At 50.7% G+C, this 18,167-nt stretch overlaps 1 protein-coding gene across 1 annotated transcript; it reads left to right on the forward strand.

Moving 5' to 3' along the window:
- The first annotated feature begins 432 nt into the window (after positions 1-432).
- Positions 433-17,038, forward strand: Pprc1 (PPARG related coactivator 1). Its single transcript, XM_028891150.2, is given in 15 exon segments — positions 433-638; positions 6,305-6,487; positions 7,118-7,264; positions 7,374-7,457; positions 7,576-10,072; positions 10,075-10,434; positions 10,705-10,758; positions 11,722-11,779; positions 12,507-12,577; positions 13,430-14,144; positions 15,511-15,651; positions 15,751-15,817; positions 15,933-16,054; positions 16,267-16,418; positions 16,680-17,038. Coding segments are annotated over 15 exon segments (4,908 nt in total). The 5' UTR covers positions 433-485; the 3' UTR covers positions 16,784-17,038.
- Positions 17,039-18,167: the final 1,129 nt, after the last annotated feature.

Raw genomic sequence — 18,167 nt, forward strand, 5'->3', positions numbered from 1 at the left:
GTGCCGCAGTGTGAGATTGGGGGAGTGTTAGTGTCTAGACTGCGAATGTCCACTTGGGGGTGCTGTTTCAAAACAGCGGCCGACGTGAACTAAGGTGAAAGCAAAGTATAGCAGGTAGAACGCCAAACAAAGAAAGCGGTCTAACATTTGGACAAATTAACAAAAATGAAGTGATAGGCAATACTAACTCTCTTCCTTACTATTAAGTACTCAACGACTTGGTCTCCGATAGTGCCACAACACTGAGCCCTACCATACTCCTAGGGCTCCTACTAGCTAGTCTTCTTTAGAGACTACTATTCCCAGGAACCCTAGAGGAAGGTCAGGGTCCTCGCCCTCTTCCAGGGTGCAAGAGTGGCTCGCCGCATGGCCTGCTGGGATTCGCAGTCTTGCAGTGTCCTTCGGGAGATGTAGTTCCCTCCCCACAATCGGCTGGGCGAGGCGGCGCCGGCGATCAGAGCAGTGCTGGGTGTTCAGGGGCCAAGATGGCGGCGCGCCGGGGACGGAGAGACCGAGCCGCGCCGCCTCCGACTGGGGGCCCAGGTCCTGACCCTGGCGGTGGAGTTCGCGGCGGCGGTTGGGCGAGTTGGAGCCAAGCGCCGCCTGGGACCGTGGGCGCCGTGAGCGCTGCGGAGCAGGTGAGAGGGTGGCGGGCGGCCCGCGGCTGGCAGCAAAGCGGCGTGTGCCGGGCGGTGACACGTGGACGCCACAGGAAAGGGAGGAAGCACTCGCGTGCTGATGCTGCGGGAGCTGGGCAGGGCGGAGGGGACCTGGGTCGTTTTCTGGGGGGCACGCCAGCAGAGGTAGGAACCCTGCGGCGATTCCTGGGGACGCCCGAGGGACGGCGTCGGGCGTCGGAAACGTGGCCCTCGCCGGGGCGGCGGGGGCTCGGGCTTGGAGTCGAAGGCTAAGACTGCTTTCTAAGGATGCCGAGGAGAGCGCCACCAGCTTGGCGCCGTAGTTCCTTTTTCGGAGCACGTGGGGTGTGGGGGGGGACGATTTTTCCCGGGAGAACTTGTCTGCCTCCCCCTCCCCCTAGGCGGCGCGGGCGCCCACGTGGGTAGGGCTTGCCGGCGGGGGGGGGGGGGGGGAGCGCGGGGCGCGGGTCCACGTGGGGGCGGGGAAGGGATGTCCACGTGGCTCCTGTCCCAGGCTGTCGGGCATCTCGGATCGGCGCTGGAGCCGCACTGCCGGGAACTGGGTGTGTCTCGGCCGCTCCCGCCATCTCTGGTCTGTGCCGGGGACCTCTGGCCTGGAGGTAGGGGCTGCTGGAGGCAACTTTTCTCCGAGCGTGGAAGAGTTCGTTCCCTCTTGCATGCGTCTGCCACGCTTTCCGTCGGTGCATGGTGGACTTTCCAGATGTTCCCAAAGGCAGCTTTCTAGAAACGTCAGGGTGTGAGGCGAGGGTTAGAGGACTGAGGCTGAAGGACTGTGGAGGAATGAGTTCGCGGACGCTTCTGTCTGACCGGCTTATTAAGAGTGGGTTGTGAGTCACAAGACACTGGCCATTTTCGGTTGCCCGAAGTCCTTCATAAGTGATTCAAGGGTCATGGGAGTGTCAGTTTACCTGGGACTAGTTTAATTTTTCCCCTTACTTTTTCCCTAGCATCTTTTTGGGAGGAGATAGTTAAGGCATTCGCCGGTGAGCTCACAGACGCAACTGTTTGTGAGTTGTGGCCCTGTGAGGCTTTCTGAAATTTTTGATGAGATAGGAAAAGTTGGAGGTGGTTTGAAAACTATTCAACGTTAGTTGAACATTTAATGGGTCAGGGAGAATTCTTTGTGCCGAAATAGTGTGTCCGTCCGTCCGTCCTTCAGTTCTCCTTACTTAAAAGTGTTTTTAGCCTACTGTTCATTGCTGGGATTCCAAAAATGCTCAACCAGGTTGGCAATGAGTGAGCAGGAATTAGTTGTGTTCTTGAAGCAATTTAAGCGGAGTCCTTGACAGCTTCCCGCCCCCCAAGTGAAGTTGGGCTACAGGCTTCCCAGTAATACAAGGTCCAACAGAACAGTCTAGGGGATGATGACTTTGGGACCAACTACCCTTTTCCTCCGACTTATAAGCGGTTACATCTTTTGTGGCCAGTGCTGTTCACAACATCACCATCTGGGAGAAATGATATGGATCCAAGATCCTGTTCTAATATGTTAGATGGTCAGTCAACCCAGTAGTTATCGGGGTGCCATATGTTTACGTACAGATGGATTGCTAAAGCACACAAATGTGATCCGTGCATTCTTAGGTGTAGCTCAGGATAGACAGACCATGAATGGTGGTGAGATAGAAGACAAGGGCAGGCTGTTGAGGATTATGTAGTCATCAGTAGTATAACTTGAAGAATCTGTGAATGGAAGAGACATTTTAAATTGAGGACCCCCCCCCAAGACTAAACTGTGAAAAAACTTTTCTCAGAAGGATAAAAACTTTTTTCAGTGTGAAAAACAAAGACATGAGAAGAACTCAGGTGGACTTGGAGAGGACATGCTGGTAAAGAGGCTGGCTGGAAGACCAGGGCATAAGCCATTATAAGGAGTTTAGATCCATTGCTAAGAGCAGTAAGATACCATTGAAGGGATTTTGCTAGGTTTTTTTTTTTTTTTTTTTTTTTTGCTTCGAGACAGGGTTTCTCTGTAGTCCTGGCTATCTTGGAACTCGCTCGGGAGGCCAGGCTGGCCTTCAAACTCAGATATCAGCCTGTGTGCTGAGAATAAAAAGGCGGCACCACTCCCCTCCCCCACTCCCCATGCCTTTTCAAAGGATTTATGATGGTCTAGGAATGACCTGATGGTCCTAGGAATGGCCTGGTTTTGCTTCTGGAGCTCAACTAGTTACATATTTTATAGTGTTTAGGAAAAGTTTCTGGGCTGGGCTTAGAGGTAGGAGAACCTAGAGTTTAATGGTATAGCTGTGCCCCAGCACTCAGGAGACAAAGACAGGTGGATCTCTGAGTTCACGGCCAACCTGGTCTACAAAGTGAGATCCAGAACAGCCAGAGCTGTTAAACAGACAAACCCTGTCTGGGGGCAAAGGAGGAGGAGTTTAAGGATAGCCTGGGTTACATAGCAAGTGTAAGACCAGCCTGGGCTACATGAGATTTTGTCGCAAAAAACTGAAATTAAAGTTGGCTTTGAATTCCGAATGAGCAGACTTGATGTGAGAAAGCCAATTAAGAGGCTGCTGGAGTTTAGAGCTAGTGGTGAGCTCACTTTTGGCTTGGACTTAGCCTTGGATGATCTGGACCCCCTGGGAACTATCTTAACTGGGGATTGTGAGTATAGGTGAAGTGCTGTAAAGGGAGACAGATGTCTCTGTCTTAGCCTCCAGCATCTGCCCAGAGGAGGTAGAGATGATGGTTTATAGGGCTGGACCGGTCTGGCCTAGTGACCTGGGCTGTAGAAGGGAGGAGGCAGGCCAGCTGGAGATGCAGGCTCCTTGCTCACCTGTGACTGTTTGCTGAGCCAGGCACTATTCAGCTTCTGGTTGTAATTACAGGATTGTGAAGGCCTGGGTGGGAGGGGTTAGTCCCTGAACCTGCTGCCTTTCCACTTCAGCTCTGGGCCCAGACTCCTAAAGTGTCTAAACCAGCCTTTCCTCCCTGGGCCCTCCCTGCAACTCCACCTCTGTAGAGGATTGGGGTGTGGAGGGATATTCACGCCTGTAGCTTTTTTCTTTTGGGAGAGTCCAAGTGCTCCATCTCCCTCTGCTGCAGAAGGGTGTCTGGTTTGTTGATTCTGTCCTCAGGCCTTTACACTGTACTTCAGAGCAGATGTGCGTAGCTGGGGCTCTGGCCTCACCAGTTCCACTTTGGGCCTTGCCCATGCCCTGCCCATGACACTTGACAGGTCTGGGCGGGCCTGCCTCATGATGCGGCTGAAGACACTGCTAGTTCACAGAAGCATTCGAGGCAGGTCCTCTCCATCTGTGGAGTCAGGCTTTCTCTCTAACTCCCATTTGGTAGGGGTGGTGAAGAGACTCTTCCCTTCCCTTAGAACTACCATTGATATTCTGTTGCTCATCATTGGGTCTAACAGTGTAACTCAGGTGTAGAGTCTTAGAGTGGGTTTAGTCTCCAGCACAAAGAACAGGGAATGTGGCTATTGAATATAAGATACTGTAAGGCATAATGGATAACTTGGGGGGTATAGGCATATATAAATTCTGATGCACAGAAGAATATAAATGAATATATGAATACAATCCTAAGTATTATTTTCACCCAAAGAATTGGAGTCTGTTATTTTCCTCTTTTAAAAAGTAATTTGTTGAGGTTGGAGAGATGGCTCAGAAGTTAAGAGCACTGAGTAGCTGCTCTTCAGGAGGTCCCAAGTTCAAGTCTCAGCAACCACGTGGTGGCTCACAACCGTCTATGAGATCTGGCGCCCTCTTCTGTTGTGCAGACATACATGCAGGCAGAACACTGTATGCATAATAAATAAATCTTTTTTAAAAAGTAATTTGTTATACAGAGAAACCCTGTCTCAAAAAGAAAGAAAGTGATGGCTTTTTGCATTTCTTGTTTGTTTTGTGTTTGTCTCAAAAACATTATGTCTCATTATGTAGTCCTGATTGACCTGGTACTTGCCATATTGACCAGGCAGGCTTTGAACTCAAGAGATCTGTTTGCTTCTGCCTCTCAAGTGCTGGGATTAAAGGCTTATAACATCACTTGTTTTTTGTTTTTGAGACAGCAGATCTAGCTGTCCTGGAACTTGCTCTGTAGACCAGGCTGGCCTCGAACTCACAGAGATCCACCTGGCTCTGCCTCCTGAGTGCTGGGACTAAAAGCGTGCAGCACCACTATTGTTCCACCACTTTTGCTTGTTTATTGGGATTAAAGGCTTAAGCCTTGGTTTGGTGTGGCGGGTTTGGGGGCCTTTGTTCCACTGGGGGTGTGAGAGATTGTAGCTGGAGGGATCAGTTCTCTCTACCTAGTGAGTACAGAGGACTGGACTGAGAAGCTGAGCCATCTTTGTGGCCCAGGGTTATGTTAGGGATTTGACAGGATAGGCAGGATGTGGTTGTCAGGGAGTGAAAGGTTGAGAACAATGTTTGAGCTGGTGTAAGAGGAGATCAGCATGGGCTAGGGAGGCCCAAGAAGTCCTCTTGGAAGTGAGGATTGGCGCTCAGTACAGAACAGAGGCCTAAGAGGGCCTGGGGTGGGTCATGAGTTAGAAGCCTAACTTCCCCTGACTGACTTTTTCTTTGGTATTCCTCTCCATCTGGTACCTTTCCCACTACAGCAGATGACTTTCTGAGACAGCGTTTCTCTTGTATTTCTGGTTGCCTTGAAACTCACTCTGTAGACCAGGCTGGCCTTGAACTCGGACACAACTGCCTCTTGTCTCTCCCAAGTGCTGGGATTAAAGCAGAGTACCACCACTGCCCAGCTAGCAGATGATTTATAATCCCAGCACTTGGGAGGCAGAAACAGGAGGATCTCTGAGTCTGAGCCCAGCAGCCACACCTTCAAACCCAGCACTTGGGAGGCAGGCAGGCAGATCTTTGAGTTTGAGGCTAACCTGCTCTACAAAGAAAGTTCTAGGACCTCCAGGATTACATACTGTCTCAAAAAAAAAAAAAAAAAAAAACCCAAAACCAAACCTTTATTATCATCACCATTATCATAGTATATGCACATTTGTTATGTGTTTCTTTGAGTGTGGGTGAACATGTCTTGGCACACATGTCGGTCAGTGAGGGGACAACTTTGTGGAGTTGGTTCTCTCTCATACTTATGTTGGTTCTGGGGATTCAACTCTGGTCATCAGGCTTTTGAAGTAACTACTTCTACCTGCTGAGCCCTTTTACCAGACACTCGTGTTCTTTCTGATGTTTGATAATGTCTCATGGCTCCAGCTGTTTGTGGGTGGAGTCTAGACTCTGTTCTGCCCAGAGCACTGCCATCCTAGTTGGTGCTTTGCTTTTGGCTTATGCTTTTTTTTTTTTAACTATTTATTTGTTATGTATAATAGCCAGAAGAGGGCACCAGATCTCATTACAGATGGTTGTGAGCCACCATGTGGTTGCTGGGAATTGAACTCAGGACCTCTGGAAGAGCAGTCGGTACTCTTAACCTCTGAGCCATCTCTCCAGCCCCTTAGCTTATACTTCTTTGCCTAGCTAGTCCAGACCTTAGGCCATGGTGGCTTATACTTTGCCTAGCTAGTCCGGACCTTAGGCCTTGGTGGCAATGTTGCTGTTCAGGCCCATTGGTAGAGGGCTGGATTCCTGATTTTAATGAAGTTATTAAATAGCTGCCCTCCAAAGGTCTTTCTGACTTACCCTCTCCCCCTTTTGCCTCAGGTCCATGAGGAGGGGGATGACGCTAGCTTTGTCAATCTTTCTCGACTGGGCTCTTCTCTGAGGGATAAAGACCTGGAAATGGAGGAGCTGATACTGCAGGATGAGACACTATTGGAGACCATGCAGAACTACATGGATGCCTCCCTCATCTCCCTCATTGAGGATTTTGGGAGTCTTGGAGAGGTAAGCTAGGGCAAGGCTTGGAGTTCTTGAGACAGGATCTTTGCATGGGATGGTCTGACTCAAATCTTTGGAGTTGTTTTAGACATGGCTTTGTTCTCCCAGATCATGGCCTCTTGGATGCCCAACCTGAGTCCTTGAAAGATGTTTTTGTGGGGTTGGGGATTTACCTCAGTGGTAGAGCGCTTGCCTAGCAAGCGTAAGGCCCTGGGTTTGGTCCTCAGCTCTGGGGGAAAAATATGTTTTTGTATGTAGGTAGAGTTAGACTACAGAATATCTGACTGGCCCATGAAGGGGTGCCTTCAGCTTGGACTATGCTCTAAAGCTTATCTCCTTTCAGAGTCTTTGACCTACATGTCCAGGAAGTTCTGGTCTGCTTTTGAGCCTAATACCAGTCTAGGCCTGGATGGTTTCTTGAGCATCTCACATCTTACTTGAATGTGTAAGAGTGTGAAATCCAAGCTAAGACTCAGTCTAACAGGTCTCCTTTAGCACTAGAGAGTGGGTAGGTAGTAAAAGATGGGAACCCATCCTACCTGGGACTCAGATCCTTCTTGCTGGGAGATTGATTCTCTTGGCATCCATCTTTGTGTGGCTTGGTGTGTTATTAGAGATCTTGTCTCTCTGGAGCAGAACAGGTTATCTCTGGAGGACCAGAACGAAATGTCGCTGCTCACAGCGCTGACAGAGATCCTGGACAACGCAGATTCTGAAAACCTGTCCCCATTCGACAGCATTCCTGATTCAGAGCTGCTTGTGTCTCCTCGGGAGAGCTCCTCTGTGAGTATAGGGGTGGGTGGGATGTGGCCAGTGCAGAGGTCACAGCCACATCTGTGAGCCTGTTCATACAAATCTGCACAAACTGATCGGGGGTCTCTTTTCTTCTTAGCTCCACAAACTACTCACTCTCTCTCGGACACCCCCAGAACGTGACCTCATCACCCCGATTGATCCTGGCACAGGCGGTAGCAGGGTGAGTGGAGTAAGCCTTGCCTGGGGACCCTCTTGAACTCACAGTTTGGGGAGGACTTAGGGATTGTCAGGAAAGCACTTCTTGAGGAATGCCTTTGAATCTGCTCTTTCTCCTGTAGGTTGAGATGTCCCTTGCAGATTCTCCTTGGGACTTCTCTCCACCTCCTTTCTTGGAAACTTCTTCCCCGAGGCTGCCTAGTTGGAGACCCTCAAGACCAAGACCTCGATGGGGTCAGTCCCCTCCCCCCCAGCAGCGCAGTGATGGAGAAGAGGAGGAGGAGGTCGCCAGCTTCAGTGGTCAGATGCTTGCTGGAGAACTGGACACCTCTGTGAACAGCGTGGACTTCCCCATGCACCTGGCATGCCCAGAGGACGAAGACAAGCCAACAGCAGCAAAGGTGGCAGTGGCAGCACCTGGCGATGAGAGCATCTCCTCATTGAGTGAGCTGGTACGCGCCATGCATCCATACTGCTTGCCCAACTTCACCCACTTGGCGTCACTTGAGGATGAGCTTCCGGAACAGGCGGACGATTTGACACTGCCGGAGGGTTGTGTAGTGCTGGAGATAGTGGGCCAGGCCGCCACAGCTGGTGATGACCTGGAGATCCCAGTGGTGGTGCGGCAGATTCCTTCTGGATCCCAGTCTGTACTCTTGGATGAGTCTGTAGGGACCAGTCCTGCCTTGCAGCTACTCATGCCCACCATGGAGGCTGGGACGGAAGCTGCTGTGCCTAAGGGTGACCCTTGCCCTGATCAAGAAGAATTATCATTGAACTCTGCCTGCTTATTGGAGCCCAAGGAAATCATGGAGTCATTGTCACCCAAGGAGCCTCAGAACCCACCCACTGATGCAATTCAGGCTTCTCAGAGAGTTCCCAGAAAGGGCAGGAAGAAGAAAAGCAAGGAACAGCCAGCAGCCTGTTTGGAAGGCTATACCAGGAGGCTGAGATCATCTTCTCGTGGACAGTCTACTGTGACTACAGAGGTGAACTCTCAGGCAGGCAACTTACAGAAACAGCCTCAGGAAGAAGTTCAGAGAGAGGCTGAGGCTCCTCAGAGCAGGGGGAAGCCACGGGCGTGGGCTCGGGCGTGGGCAGCTGCCTTGGAGAAGACTGGGTCTGAGGACTTCCAAAGAAGTACAGGACAGGATAGTTCTGCTGAAGAAGATGCTCTGGACCTCTGCCCCAAGCTGCTTGACACTAGTCGAGCCACCCCCATTCTCTCACTAAATGACTCTGCTCAAGCCGACCCCATGCCAGTTGACTCTGTTGAAGCTGGTGCCACTGCACTTGGCCATGCTGTAGCTGAGTCTGTACCTGTTGACCAGGCTTCGGCTGGTACAGAGCTGGCCCGTCCTCTCCCAGTAGGCCCAGTGCTGACTGACCCAGTCCAGGCTGACAGGGCAAGAATTGGACCTGCAGTGGCCATTCCCACTTCAGATAACGTGTCTCCAGCTGGTGCTATCCCAGCTGACACAGTGGTAGCCGACCCCGTTCCAAATGACCTGACTCCAGTAGATCCTGTGGTAGTTAAGTCCAGACCAACTGACCCTAGACGTGCTGCGATCGCAGCAGCTCAGGGGAGTCGTCTTCCCCTGGAGTCCTCTAACCAGCCCAGGGCCATCACCCCTGAAGGCAAGGGTGTTCTAGGTCCTCTGAAGGTGGAAGGGAGCACCAGTGCTACAACCCAAGAAGCCAGACCTCGGCCTCTCAGCCTGTCTGAGTACCGGCAACGAAGGCAGCAACGGCAGAAAGAAGCAGAAGGCAGGAGTTCTCAGCCCCCCGCTGGCAAGTGGCCTAGTCTCCCAGAGACCCCCACAGAACTGGCAGATATCCCCTGTCTCGTTCCACCAGCCCCAGCCAAGAAGACTGCTCCACAGAGAAGCCCTGTAGCTCTAGCAGAGACTTGTTTTGTGTCTGTGGGTACCAGCCCTGCTTCCCCTAGTCCCGAGCCGTCTGCCGGCAAACCTATGGCTTCAGCTCACTCCGAACAGGTGCCGTCTCATGAGATGCCACTTGCAGTTAGACCGCCCCCTCCCGCCTTGCAGTCTGTGTCTCCTGCTGGGCCCATCCCTTCCGCAGTGCCCCCTCCTTTGCCTTTCCCTCCAGGCATACCTCCTCTGCTTCCTCTTCCTTCAGGTGGCCACGGAGTCCCCAGTGTGCCCCCACCTCCCTTGCAGCCACCCAGCCTTCCAGTGTCCGTGAGACAAATGCCACCTGACCCCTATGCCCACTCTGCCCCTGTGCCACCCTGGCCTTGGTATCCTTCTGTGTCCTCTCCCGGCTATCCTCGTCTGCCCCCACAACCAACGGTGCCCATGGTGTCTGGCACTCCTGGCACCTATGCTGTACCCCCACCTTGCAATGTGCCTTGGGTACCCCCTCCTGCACCAGTTTCACCTTACAGCTCCAGCTGTGCCTATGGGCCTGTGGGGTGGGGCCCAGGGCCGCAGCAGCCTCCGCTCTGGTCTACTGTCTCCCCACCTTTGTCTTCAGCCTCATCTGGAAGAGCTGTTCCCCCATCCAAGGTGGAATCCAGTAGTAATCCATCTGGTCCTCCTGAAGATAAGCTTCCTGTGCCAGTGACTCCTTCCCTAAGCTCTGGGCCGGCCAGCCCATAGCTCCATCGATAGAGTCCCCAAAGCTAGAGGCTCAGCCAGTGCCTGTGTCTCCCCAGCCAAAACACAAGGAGTCTACCTTGGCACAAAGTCCCCAGGCCAAGGCTCCACCATGTCTGGCTGCCGAGTGTGAAGCTCTTGGGGAGTCTGCATCAGAGAGGCTAAAGCCTGAGGCTCAGGAGACCACAACAAAGGAGAAGCCCCCCTCTGCAGCTGTCAAGGCTGTTCCCATACCAAGGCAGAGCACTGTCCCGAAGATGCCTGCTGTCCATCCAGCCCGTCTAAGGAAGCTGTCCTTCCTGCCCACCCCGCGTTCTCAGGGCTCTGAGGATGTGGTCCAGGCATTCATCAGTGAGATTGGTGAGTGCTGCACTGTAGTCCATAGGAGAAGGGTACGGGGTGGCTGGAAGTGTGGCCCACAGGCCAGGAGGAATGGCGTCCACAAGGCTGCCCTGTGTGGGGTCCTTTGGGGGCTCTGGTTGTATTGAATCCTTGCTGTGTGCCACTCCCTTGCCTCACTAGCTGTGGTGGGCAGGGAGGCATGTAAAGGGGGAAGTGGAGGCATCCTCGGACCTGCGACCTCAGTTGAGTAGGGCTAGATTTTCATCTCTCATGTTCATTCCTTCACAGGAATCGAAGCATCGGACCTCTCCAGTCTGTTGGAGCAGTTTGAGAAATCAGAAGGTGAGGGAACCTAAATAGTTTTGTTCCAACTTTTGTTTTTGTTTACACTTCTTTTGGGTTTAGCCTTGTAGTAGCTTGAACTGAGGTAGAGGGTAGGGGGTAATCTCAACGACCAGAAGAGCCTCTTAATTGGCATAGAGAGGCAACATTTCCCCAGGGATATGGTGGTATAGCGTAAGTAATTAAAGAATAGAGGAGGAGGCAGTGAAGGGAGGTTGGGATTGGATGGGGATTTTTTTCTGGAGGGAAGCAACTCTTGAGTTGAACTGAGAGGTGGGGTTTCATCTAATATATGCGGTGTATAAGGCAGAAAAGAGTATAGGGGGTTTCCTAGAAGACGACTTTGGAAGGCAGTGAGGAGCCTGGCTTTCTCCAGACAAGGCCCGGTGCTGGGTGCTGTGGAGGTCACTTCAAGAAGAGCTTATGGTATAATTGGGAAAAGACTGCACAGATAACTTGAGTTGGCAACAGATATCTGTAGAATATGAAACGGTAGGCTGTGTGTTAGAGATGTAGTTTCATGGGAGAACCCTTGCTTAGCCTGTGTGTGTGGTCTTATATTCATTCGCTAGACAAGTCTGCTATCAAGTGTGGTGTGTGCCTTTGATCCCAGTACTGGGAAGTAGATCTCTGAGCTCAAGGCCAGCCTGGTTTATATGAAAGTTCCAGGCCTGTTGGGCTACACAGTGAGACCCCATTTCAATTTATGGCAGGACATTAGTTAGGCAGATCCTTGACTTCTAGGCCCATCAATTTGGACTCTGACTCAGAATCAGCGGAGAGTGGGTATTTGTGAGCAGAAGAGAAATAACTAAATGTCGTTATCTACATAGCACTGGAGGAACTGGATCTGAGCTTTGTGTAGGCACAGCTGGCTTCCTCCTCGGGTGTCAGAATGCACTTCTGTACCACCTCAGTTTGGAACGTCTGGTTGGGCTTTTAACTAATATGATTTCTTTACAGCCAAAAAGGAGTGTCCTCTCCCGGCTCCTGCTGACAGCTTGGCTGTAGGAAACTCAGGGTAAGTATGGAGATGTGAGCGAGTTACCCTACAGCTGTTGGTCAGCAGCCGGCCAGCACTCCAGGACTTCCAGCTGGACACCTTTGTGGCAGGGATGTTCCATCGACTCTAGTGTCTTCCCCCATTTCTGTCCCCGCTCTGTTACCGCCAGACACTGTCTTGGGTGATGAGGTGGGGGAGGGTATGTACTATCAGGAATGCCAATGCCTCTTATAATTTGGCAAATGATCTTCTGGATTTCTTCCCTTCTGTTGTCAGACTTCAGACTTGTTCAGTGTGGTGATGGGGTCACCTAAAGTAGAGGGGCAACTAGCTGGGGCTTCCCCTAACTCCTTGAAGGACACAGGCACCCCAGCCTCTACTTCACAGCATTCTGACAATGAGGCCTCGTTTTTCACATTCCTGATCTCCCAGGTGTATTCTTCATCCACACTGATTTCAGTTAGAGTTGAGCTTGGTAGGCAAGGTTCCTGGTTGAAGGAGGTGGGGGGACTCAGGGTCATCTCACTGGAGGTCCTAGCCAGCCTGCTGCCTGAAATTTGGCAGACTTGAATAGGCCCAATCTACCGCTTGGTCACTATGGCCCTTCTGTGCTAGAAGACAACTGTGGGCAGTCTGGGCATCCTCTTTCTCCACATACGCCGTTTTCGTTGCTTTGTGAGGAACGAAAGCAGATGTACAAGATACTGAGGCAATGAACCAGGCTTTCCCTTTTCCCCCCTGCCAGCAGCATTGACACTCCCCCGGAGAAGAGACCCCTAGACCGGTTACAAGCCCCAGAACTGGCCAACGTGGCAGGTGGGTTCAGGTTGAAGTCTGGTTTAGTCTGTGGCACATGTGTGTCAGTGCCTGTGCTGCTACGTCAGTGTGTGGACGTCGAGGTACAGGCGTCTGGTCTCATTGCTGTGCTCGTGGTCACGGGGGCAGATGGAAACAAACGAGCCTGTTGATTATCAGGGGATGTGTTCCGTAGGCTGTGAGGGGCAGTGGGGGAGGGGTGTGTAGACTGTTAACACTGAGCTGAGGCCTGAGAACAGTCACTGCTGTCAGTCAGATGGTAGCTTTTAGGGAAACAGCAGCCTGATTGAGCTAACTCCAGAAGGAACTAGCTTGTTAGGTTCTGTAGCCCTGGAAGTGGTTTGGTTTGGAGAGCAGAGGCTCACTGGGGCAGTTGACAGAACAAAGCAAGAGTTAAGGCTCAGTGATGAAACAAGAGGGCCGATCATGAACTTGAGTGCTGTGTTAAGCTGCTGGGACTTCATCCTGTATATGTTTTGAAGAAACAATTGAAAAGGCATTCTCAGCCTGGCTTTTGGATGGTTTGTCTAGCAAGAACTAGATAACAGGCATGGAGCTGGAAGGGAAGTTGGTAAGTTTATGGTGTGAATCTAGGCAAGATGCAGCCTAGACATTAGGTAATGCTAGGGAGAGGGTGGGTTTAAGCATGAAAATTATGGGGTAAGTTAGATAGAAGCTGGTCATCAGGTAGGTTTAGGTAGTTAGGTGGCTAATCTCTTGTTAGAGAGAAGTTGGGCTATTGTCAATGCTTAGCGTACTCTTGAAGTGAGGTCTTGAACCTCCTAGATACACGGAATCTGGAGTATAGAACTGGATCTCACCCTGCTATCTCCATCCTCCCTCCCCCCACAGGGCTCACCCCTCCAGCTACCCCTCCCCACCAGTTATGGAAGCCCCTGGCTGCTGTCTCACTGTTGGCCAGAGCCAAATCTCCTAAATCTACCGCCCAGGAGGGAACCCTGAAGCCTGAAGGAGTTACAGAGGCCAAACATCCAGCTGCAGCCTGCCTCCAAGAAGGGGTCCATGGTCCTAGTCCTGTCCATGTGGGCTCTGGGGACCATGACTATTGTGTCCGAAGCAGGACACCCCCCAGAAAGATGCCTGCCCTAGTCATTCCAGAGGTGGGCTCCCGATGGAATGTCAAGCGCCATCAGGATATCACCATCAAACCTGTCTTGTCATTGGGCCCAGCCGCTCCCCTACTTCCATGCACGACTTCCCAGGAACCACTTGATCACAGGACTAGAAATGAGCAGGCAGAGCCTTCAGCGCCCTGCCTTGCCCCATCCTCCTTGCTGTCTCCTGAGGCCTCACCCTGCCGGAATGACATGAACACTAGGACTCCCTCTGAGCCCCCAGGCAAGCAGCAGTCAATGCGCTGTTACCGAAAAGCCTGCAGATCAGTCAGCCCCCCAGGTCGGGGCTGGCAGGGCCGCCGTGGCCGCAGCAGCCGGTCTGTCAGCTCTGGGTCCAACCGGACCAGCGAAGCATCCTCCTCTTCATCGGTGTCTTCCTCATCCCGGTCCCGGTCCAGGTCCCTCTCCCCCCCCCACAAGAGGTGGCGAAGGTGAGCTTTGTTGGCCTGTAAGAGTCTTTCCATTTGGGAAGCTCGTGAACTCTTTCGTAGTTTACTTTGAAAAGGCTATGGATTAACTCGTGTGCTTTCAGTCACTAAGGCTGAAGGTTTCTGTCTTTGGCTTTTGTCTTCCTTTTTGTGGATTGTTGGAGGCAAGCTGTGGGACTGTCCTGTGATGGAGTGAGTCTGGGATATTCCTGAAATTTTCTGCTTCCTTGAGATATACCTTGAGTAGACTGTTAGAGGTTGGTTTTGACTGTGATTACTATTGTTACCGGTGCTCATACCTGGTATTTTCTTGGTGTCCGTGCAGGACAGCGGGTTACCCTTAAGTGCTGGTGAAATGGCTCAGTAGGTAGAGATGCATGCTTGGTGACTGAGTGTGATCTTAGGGTCACATGGGGGAGTGAGAAGCAATTTTCGAAAGTTGTCCTCTGACCTCTGCATGCATGTTGTGGCACAACGCACACACACAACAATAAATTACTGTCAAAAGAAAAGAATTCTTGTGCAGTTTTAGCTCGGTAGAGTGCCTGCCTAGTATGCATGAAACCCTGGATTTGATTCCCAGCACCATGTAAACTGCACATGTGTTACATGCCTGTAATCCTAGCACTGAGGAAATGGAGACAGAAGGATCACAAGTTAAATTATTCTTGGCTACAGAGTTTGGGGCTAGTCTTGGGATATATGAGACACTGCTTGAGCCCGGATTGATCCCTGTCTCCAGAAATGGCTGTGAACAATAGTCTGACATGGGAACCCCCACTCTCCTTGGTTACAGTATTGTTCTGAGAGATGTTAGAACTCAGACTCTGGAACCTTGCTCCAGCACTGCAAATAGAGTAGCTGTCGAAACCAGGGTTAGCTAGCCCTCTGTCTCCTGAGTCTCCCCGTATTTCCTTTCTATTTCTGATGTAAGTGTTTTACCATTATCAGTGGGAAGCATATGGTAAATGAAGCTCAGTAGTAATAGAGCTGTGTCAACTGTGGCAGGCCCTAGGTATATCCTCAGTGCCACAAATAAGTATGCATGCTGAGCACCGGAGCACAATCCCTGTTGCTGGCAAGGAAGAGATAGCAGAATCACAAGTTCAAGGCCAGCTTGGGCTACCTAATGAAACCCCTTCTCAAGGAAGAGAGTAATAAACATGTCATGTAAAACTGTAAAAATACTTAATGTATATAAAATTTTATGAAAGGTTTCCCATCTGTTATCTGCGAGGAAAACTTGAAACGCTTCTGTTCTCCTTTATCTTGGGTCCTGAACTTCTTGCCAGGGAGGCAAGTCTGAGCCTGGCTGAGGTAGTGAAACTTATTGACCCCATTCTCATCATTCCTATGCCCTTTATTCCAGGTCCAGCTGCAGTTCCTCTGGGCGTTCCAGAAGGTGTTCATCCTCTTCCTCATCTTCCTCCTCTTCCTCCTCCTCCTCCTCCAGTTCCAGAAGCCGTTCTCCCTCTCTCTCCCCTCACAGAAGAAGTGATCGAAGACGGCGGTGAGCATGAGCATGTGTTTGAGGGTAGTGTGCATCTAGGATGCATGAGTCTGAGAGTCTCGAATTGTGTCTGGGAGCTGATGGGACCTCTCTTGTCAGGTACAGCTCTTACCGTTCAAATGACCATTACCAAAGGCAGAGGGTGCTGCAGAAGGAGCGTGCCATAGTGAGTAGAGAAGCCAGCCCTGCCTGGGAGGGGGGGTTTGTCCTCCGCCATGAGCTCAGAGGCATCAGCAGCTGCGGCTCTGGCTCACGGTGTCTTTTTCCTTTGTCGGACATAGGAGGAGAGAAGGGTAGTCTTCATCGGGAAAATACCTAGCCGCATGACGCGGTCAGAGCTGAAGCAGAGGTTCTCTGTTTTTGGAGAGATTGAGGAGTGCACCATTCATTTTCGTGTTCAAGGGTAAGCTTGGGTCTTGAGGTTAGGATGTTTCTACTTTATATTCACCTTGATGTTTCTCTCTTTCCTGTGTTCTGTTGTGCTGAGCTGTATGGGGTCACCTTCGTTTTTTATAATCAGGGTTGACCGTTGGGGCAATGAGAAGAAGCACCTATGTACTCTGGGGTGCTGAGTCTTCTCCGTAACCTGTGCGTAAATGGCTTACCCCCCACTAGTGACAACTATGGTTTCGTCACTTACCGTTATGCTGAAGAGGCGTTTGCAGCTATCGAGAGTGGCCACAAATTGCGGCAGGCAGATGAACAGCCCTTTGACCTTTGCTTTGGGGGCCGCAGGCAGTTCTGCAAGAGGAGCTACTCTGACCTTGGTGAGTGTTGGGGGGGCTTGGGGGCTGGACACGTGTCCTCCCTGCCCCAGAAGGGTTTCTGGAACACTTGAGAGCAAAGCTAGTTGACTTGCATTCTCAGATCCAAAGACCCTACAGGGTGGGGGGAGAGGGGGTGGGGTTTCCTGTAGCTCTTCACAAGCATGGCAGCTCTGCTCCATCTCTGCCGGGTGGGGCCCTTTGAACCCTGTGATTGAGAAGTGGGGTCAGACACTGTAATGTCAGTTCCTCTCTGCTCTGTAGACTCCAATCGGGAAGACTTTGATCCTGCCCCCGTGAAGAGCAAATTTGATTCTCTTGACTTTGATACATTGTTGAAACAGGCCCAGAAGAACCTGAGGAGGTAACCCTGGGCACTTCTCCCCCCCCTGTTTTCTCTGGAGGTGTCCAACCTCCTCCACCCCTCCCCCACTCTAGGGGGAGAGCTGCTAGTGTGGAAATGACTGTTTTATAATAAATGGAAAAAGGTTAAATAAAAACGTGTTAAACTGGGATTTTTAAGTGGTTTTTGTTTTTTAATAACAGGTACTGAAAAAATTAATTTGCATTTCTATGTAAGGTGGGTCTGAGGGAAACATCTAATAAACATGAACTATAGAGAACGTCTATGTGTTGTTCTTTCTGTGTGCTAATAGCAAGTGTATTCAGTACTTTCCTGAACACATTTAGGGTCATGCTCGCCTTCACTGAGTTCCTAGGACCCCTCTTCTGGTTAGGTGTAAAATCACATTGAATTTAACTTCGCTTTTCAGCTCTGTCACATGTAAAATAAGTCAGAAGGGGAAAAACACTTCTCAAACTTCAAAGACATTTGAAATACTGATTTATGTTTTGGCAGCCTCTGTATCTAGCCTGTCCTCTCACTCACTGTGTAGCTGAAGATGACCTTGAGCCCCTAATAATCCACCTCCTAAGGGCTAGGATTACAGGCATGTGTTAGTACATCTGGTTCATCCAGTGCTGGGAATTGAACCCACAGCTTTGTGTATGTTATGCAAGCACTCTACCAACTGAACTTTATCCTCAGCCCTATTTGTGTGTGGGGGTGTATATGTGTATGGAATGGAGACCATAAGACAACTTTCTGTGCCGCCCTCAGGAATGTTCTGAAGCTTACCAGTTAGGCTAGTCTGCCTTTGAAGAGAATCTTTCTCTGTACCACCAGGCAGCTCCAAAATCACAACATGGAGACGTATTATTAATTATGAAAGTTTGGCTGGTAGCTTATGTTGTTGAACAGTCCTTTTCTACACTATGAATATGTATTACTCTCATTGGTTAATAAAAAGCTGACAGGCTGGTGGCCGGGAAAGCCAAACAGAATGGTGGGAATACGGAGGTTAGAGTAAGAGACACCAGCCAGCCGCCCAGGAAGCAAGACATGCTAGAGGACAGGTAAAGCCATGAGGCATGTAGCTATACATACATTAATAGAAATGGGTTAAGTTGTAAGAGCTAGTAACAAGCCTGAGCTATCAGCCAATCGTTTATAATTAATATATGCCTCTGTGTGGCAATTTTGGAAGCAGCCACCAGGTTAGGACAGGGAAACGTCTGATTACAAGCTGAGGCTTGTTTTTAGCTAGCTCTTACAACTTAACTCATTTTTATTAATCCATGTGCTTCCCTGAGGCTCTTATCTATCCTGCTTTCTCCATTTCTATGCCTTTGTCCTAGTGTCCTCTGTGCCTGGAAATCCTAACTATTGGCCATCCACCTTTTTATTAAACC

This window comes from Peromyscus leucopus, chromosome 1, assembly GCF_004664715.2.
Source record: "Peromyscus leucopus breed LL Stock chromosome 1, UCI_PerLeu_2.1, whole genome shotgun sequence".
Lineage (NCBI taxonomy): Eukaryota > Metazoa > Chordata > Mammalia > Rodentia > Cricetidae > Peromyscus > Peromyscus leucopus.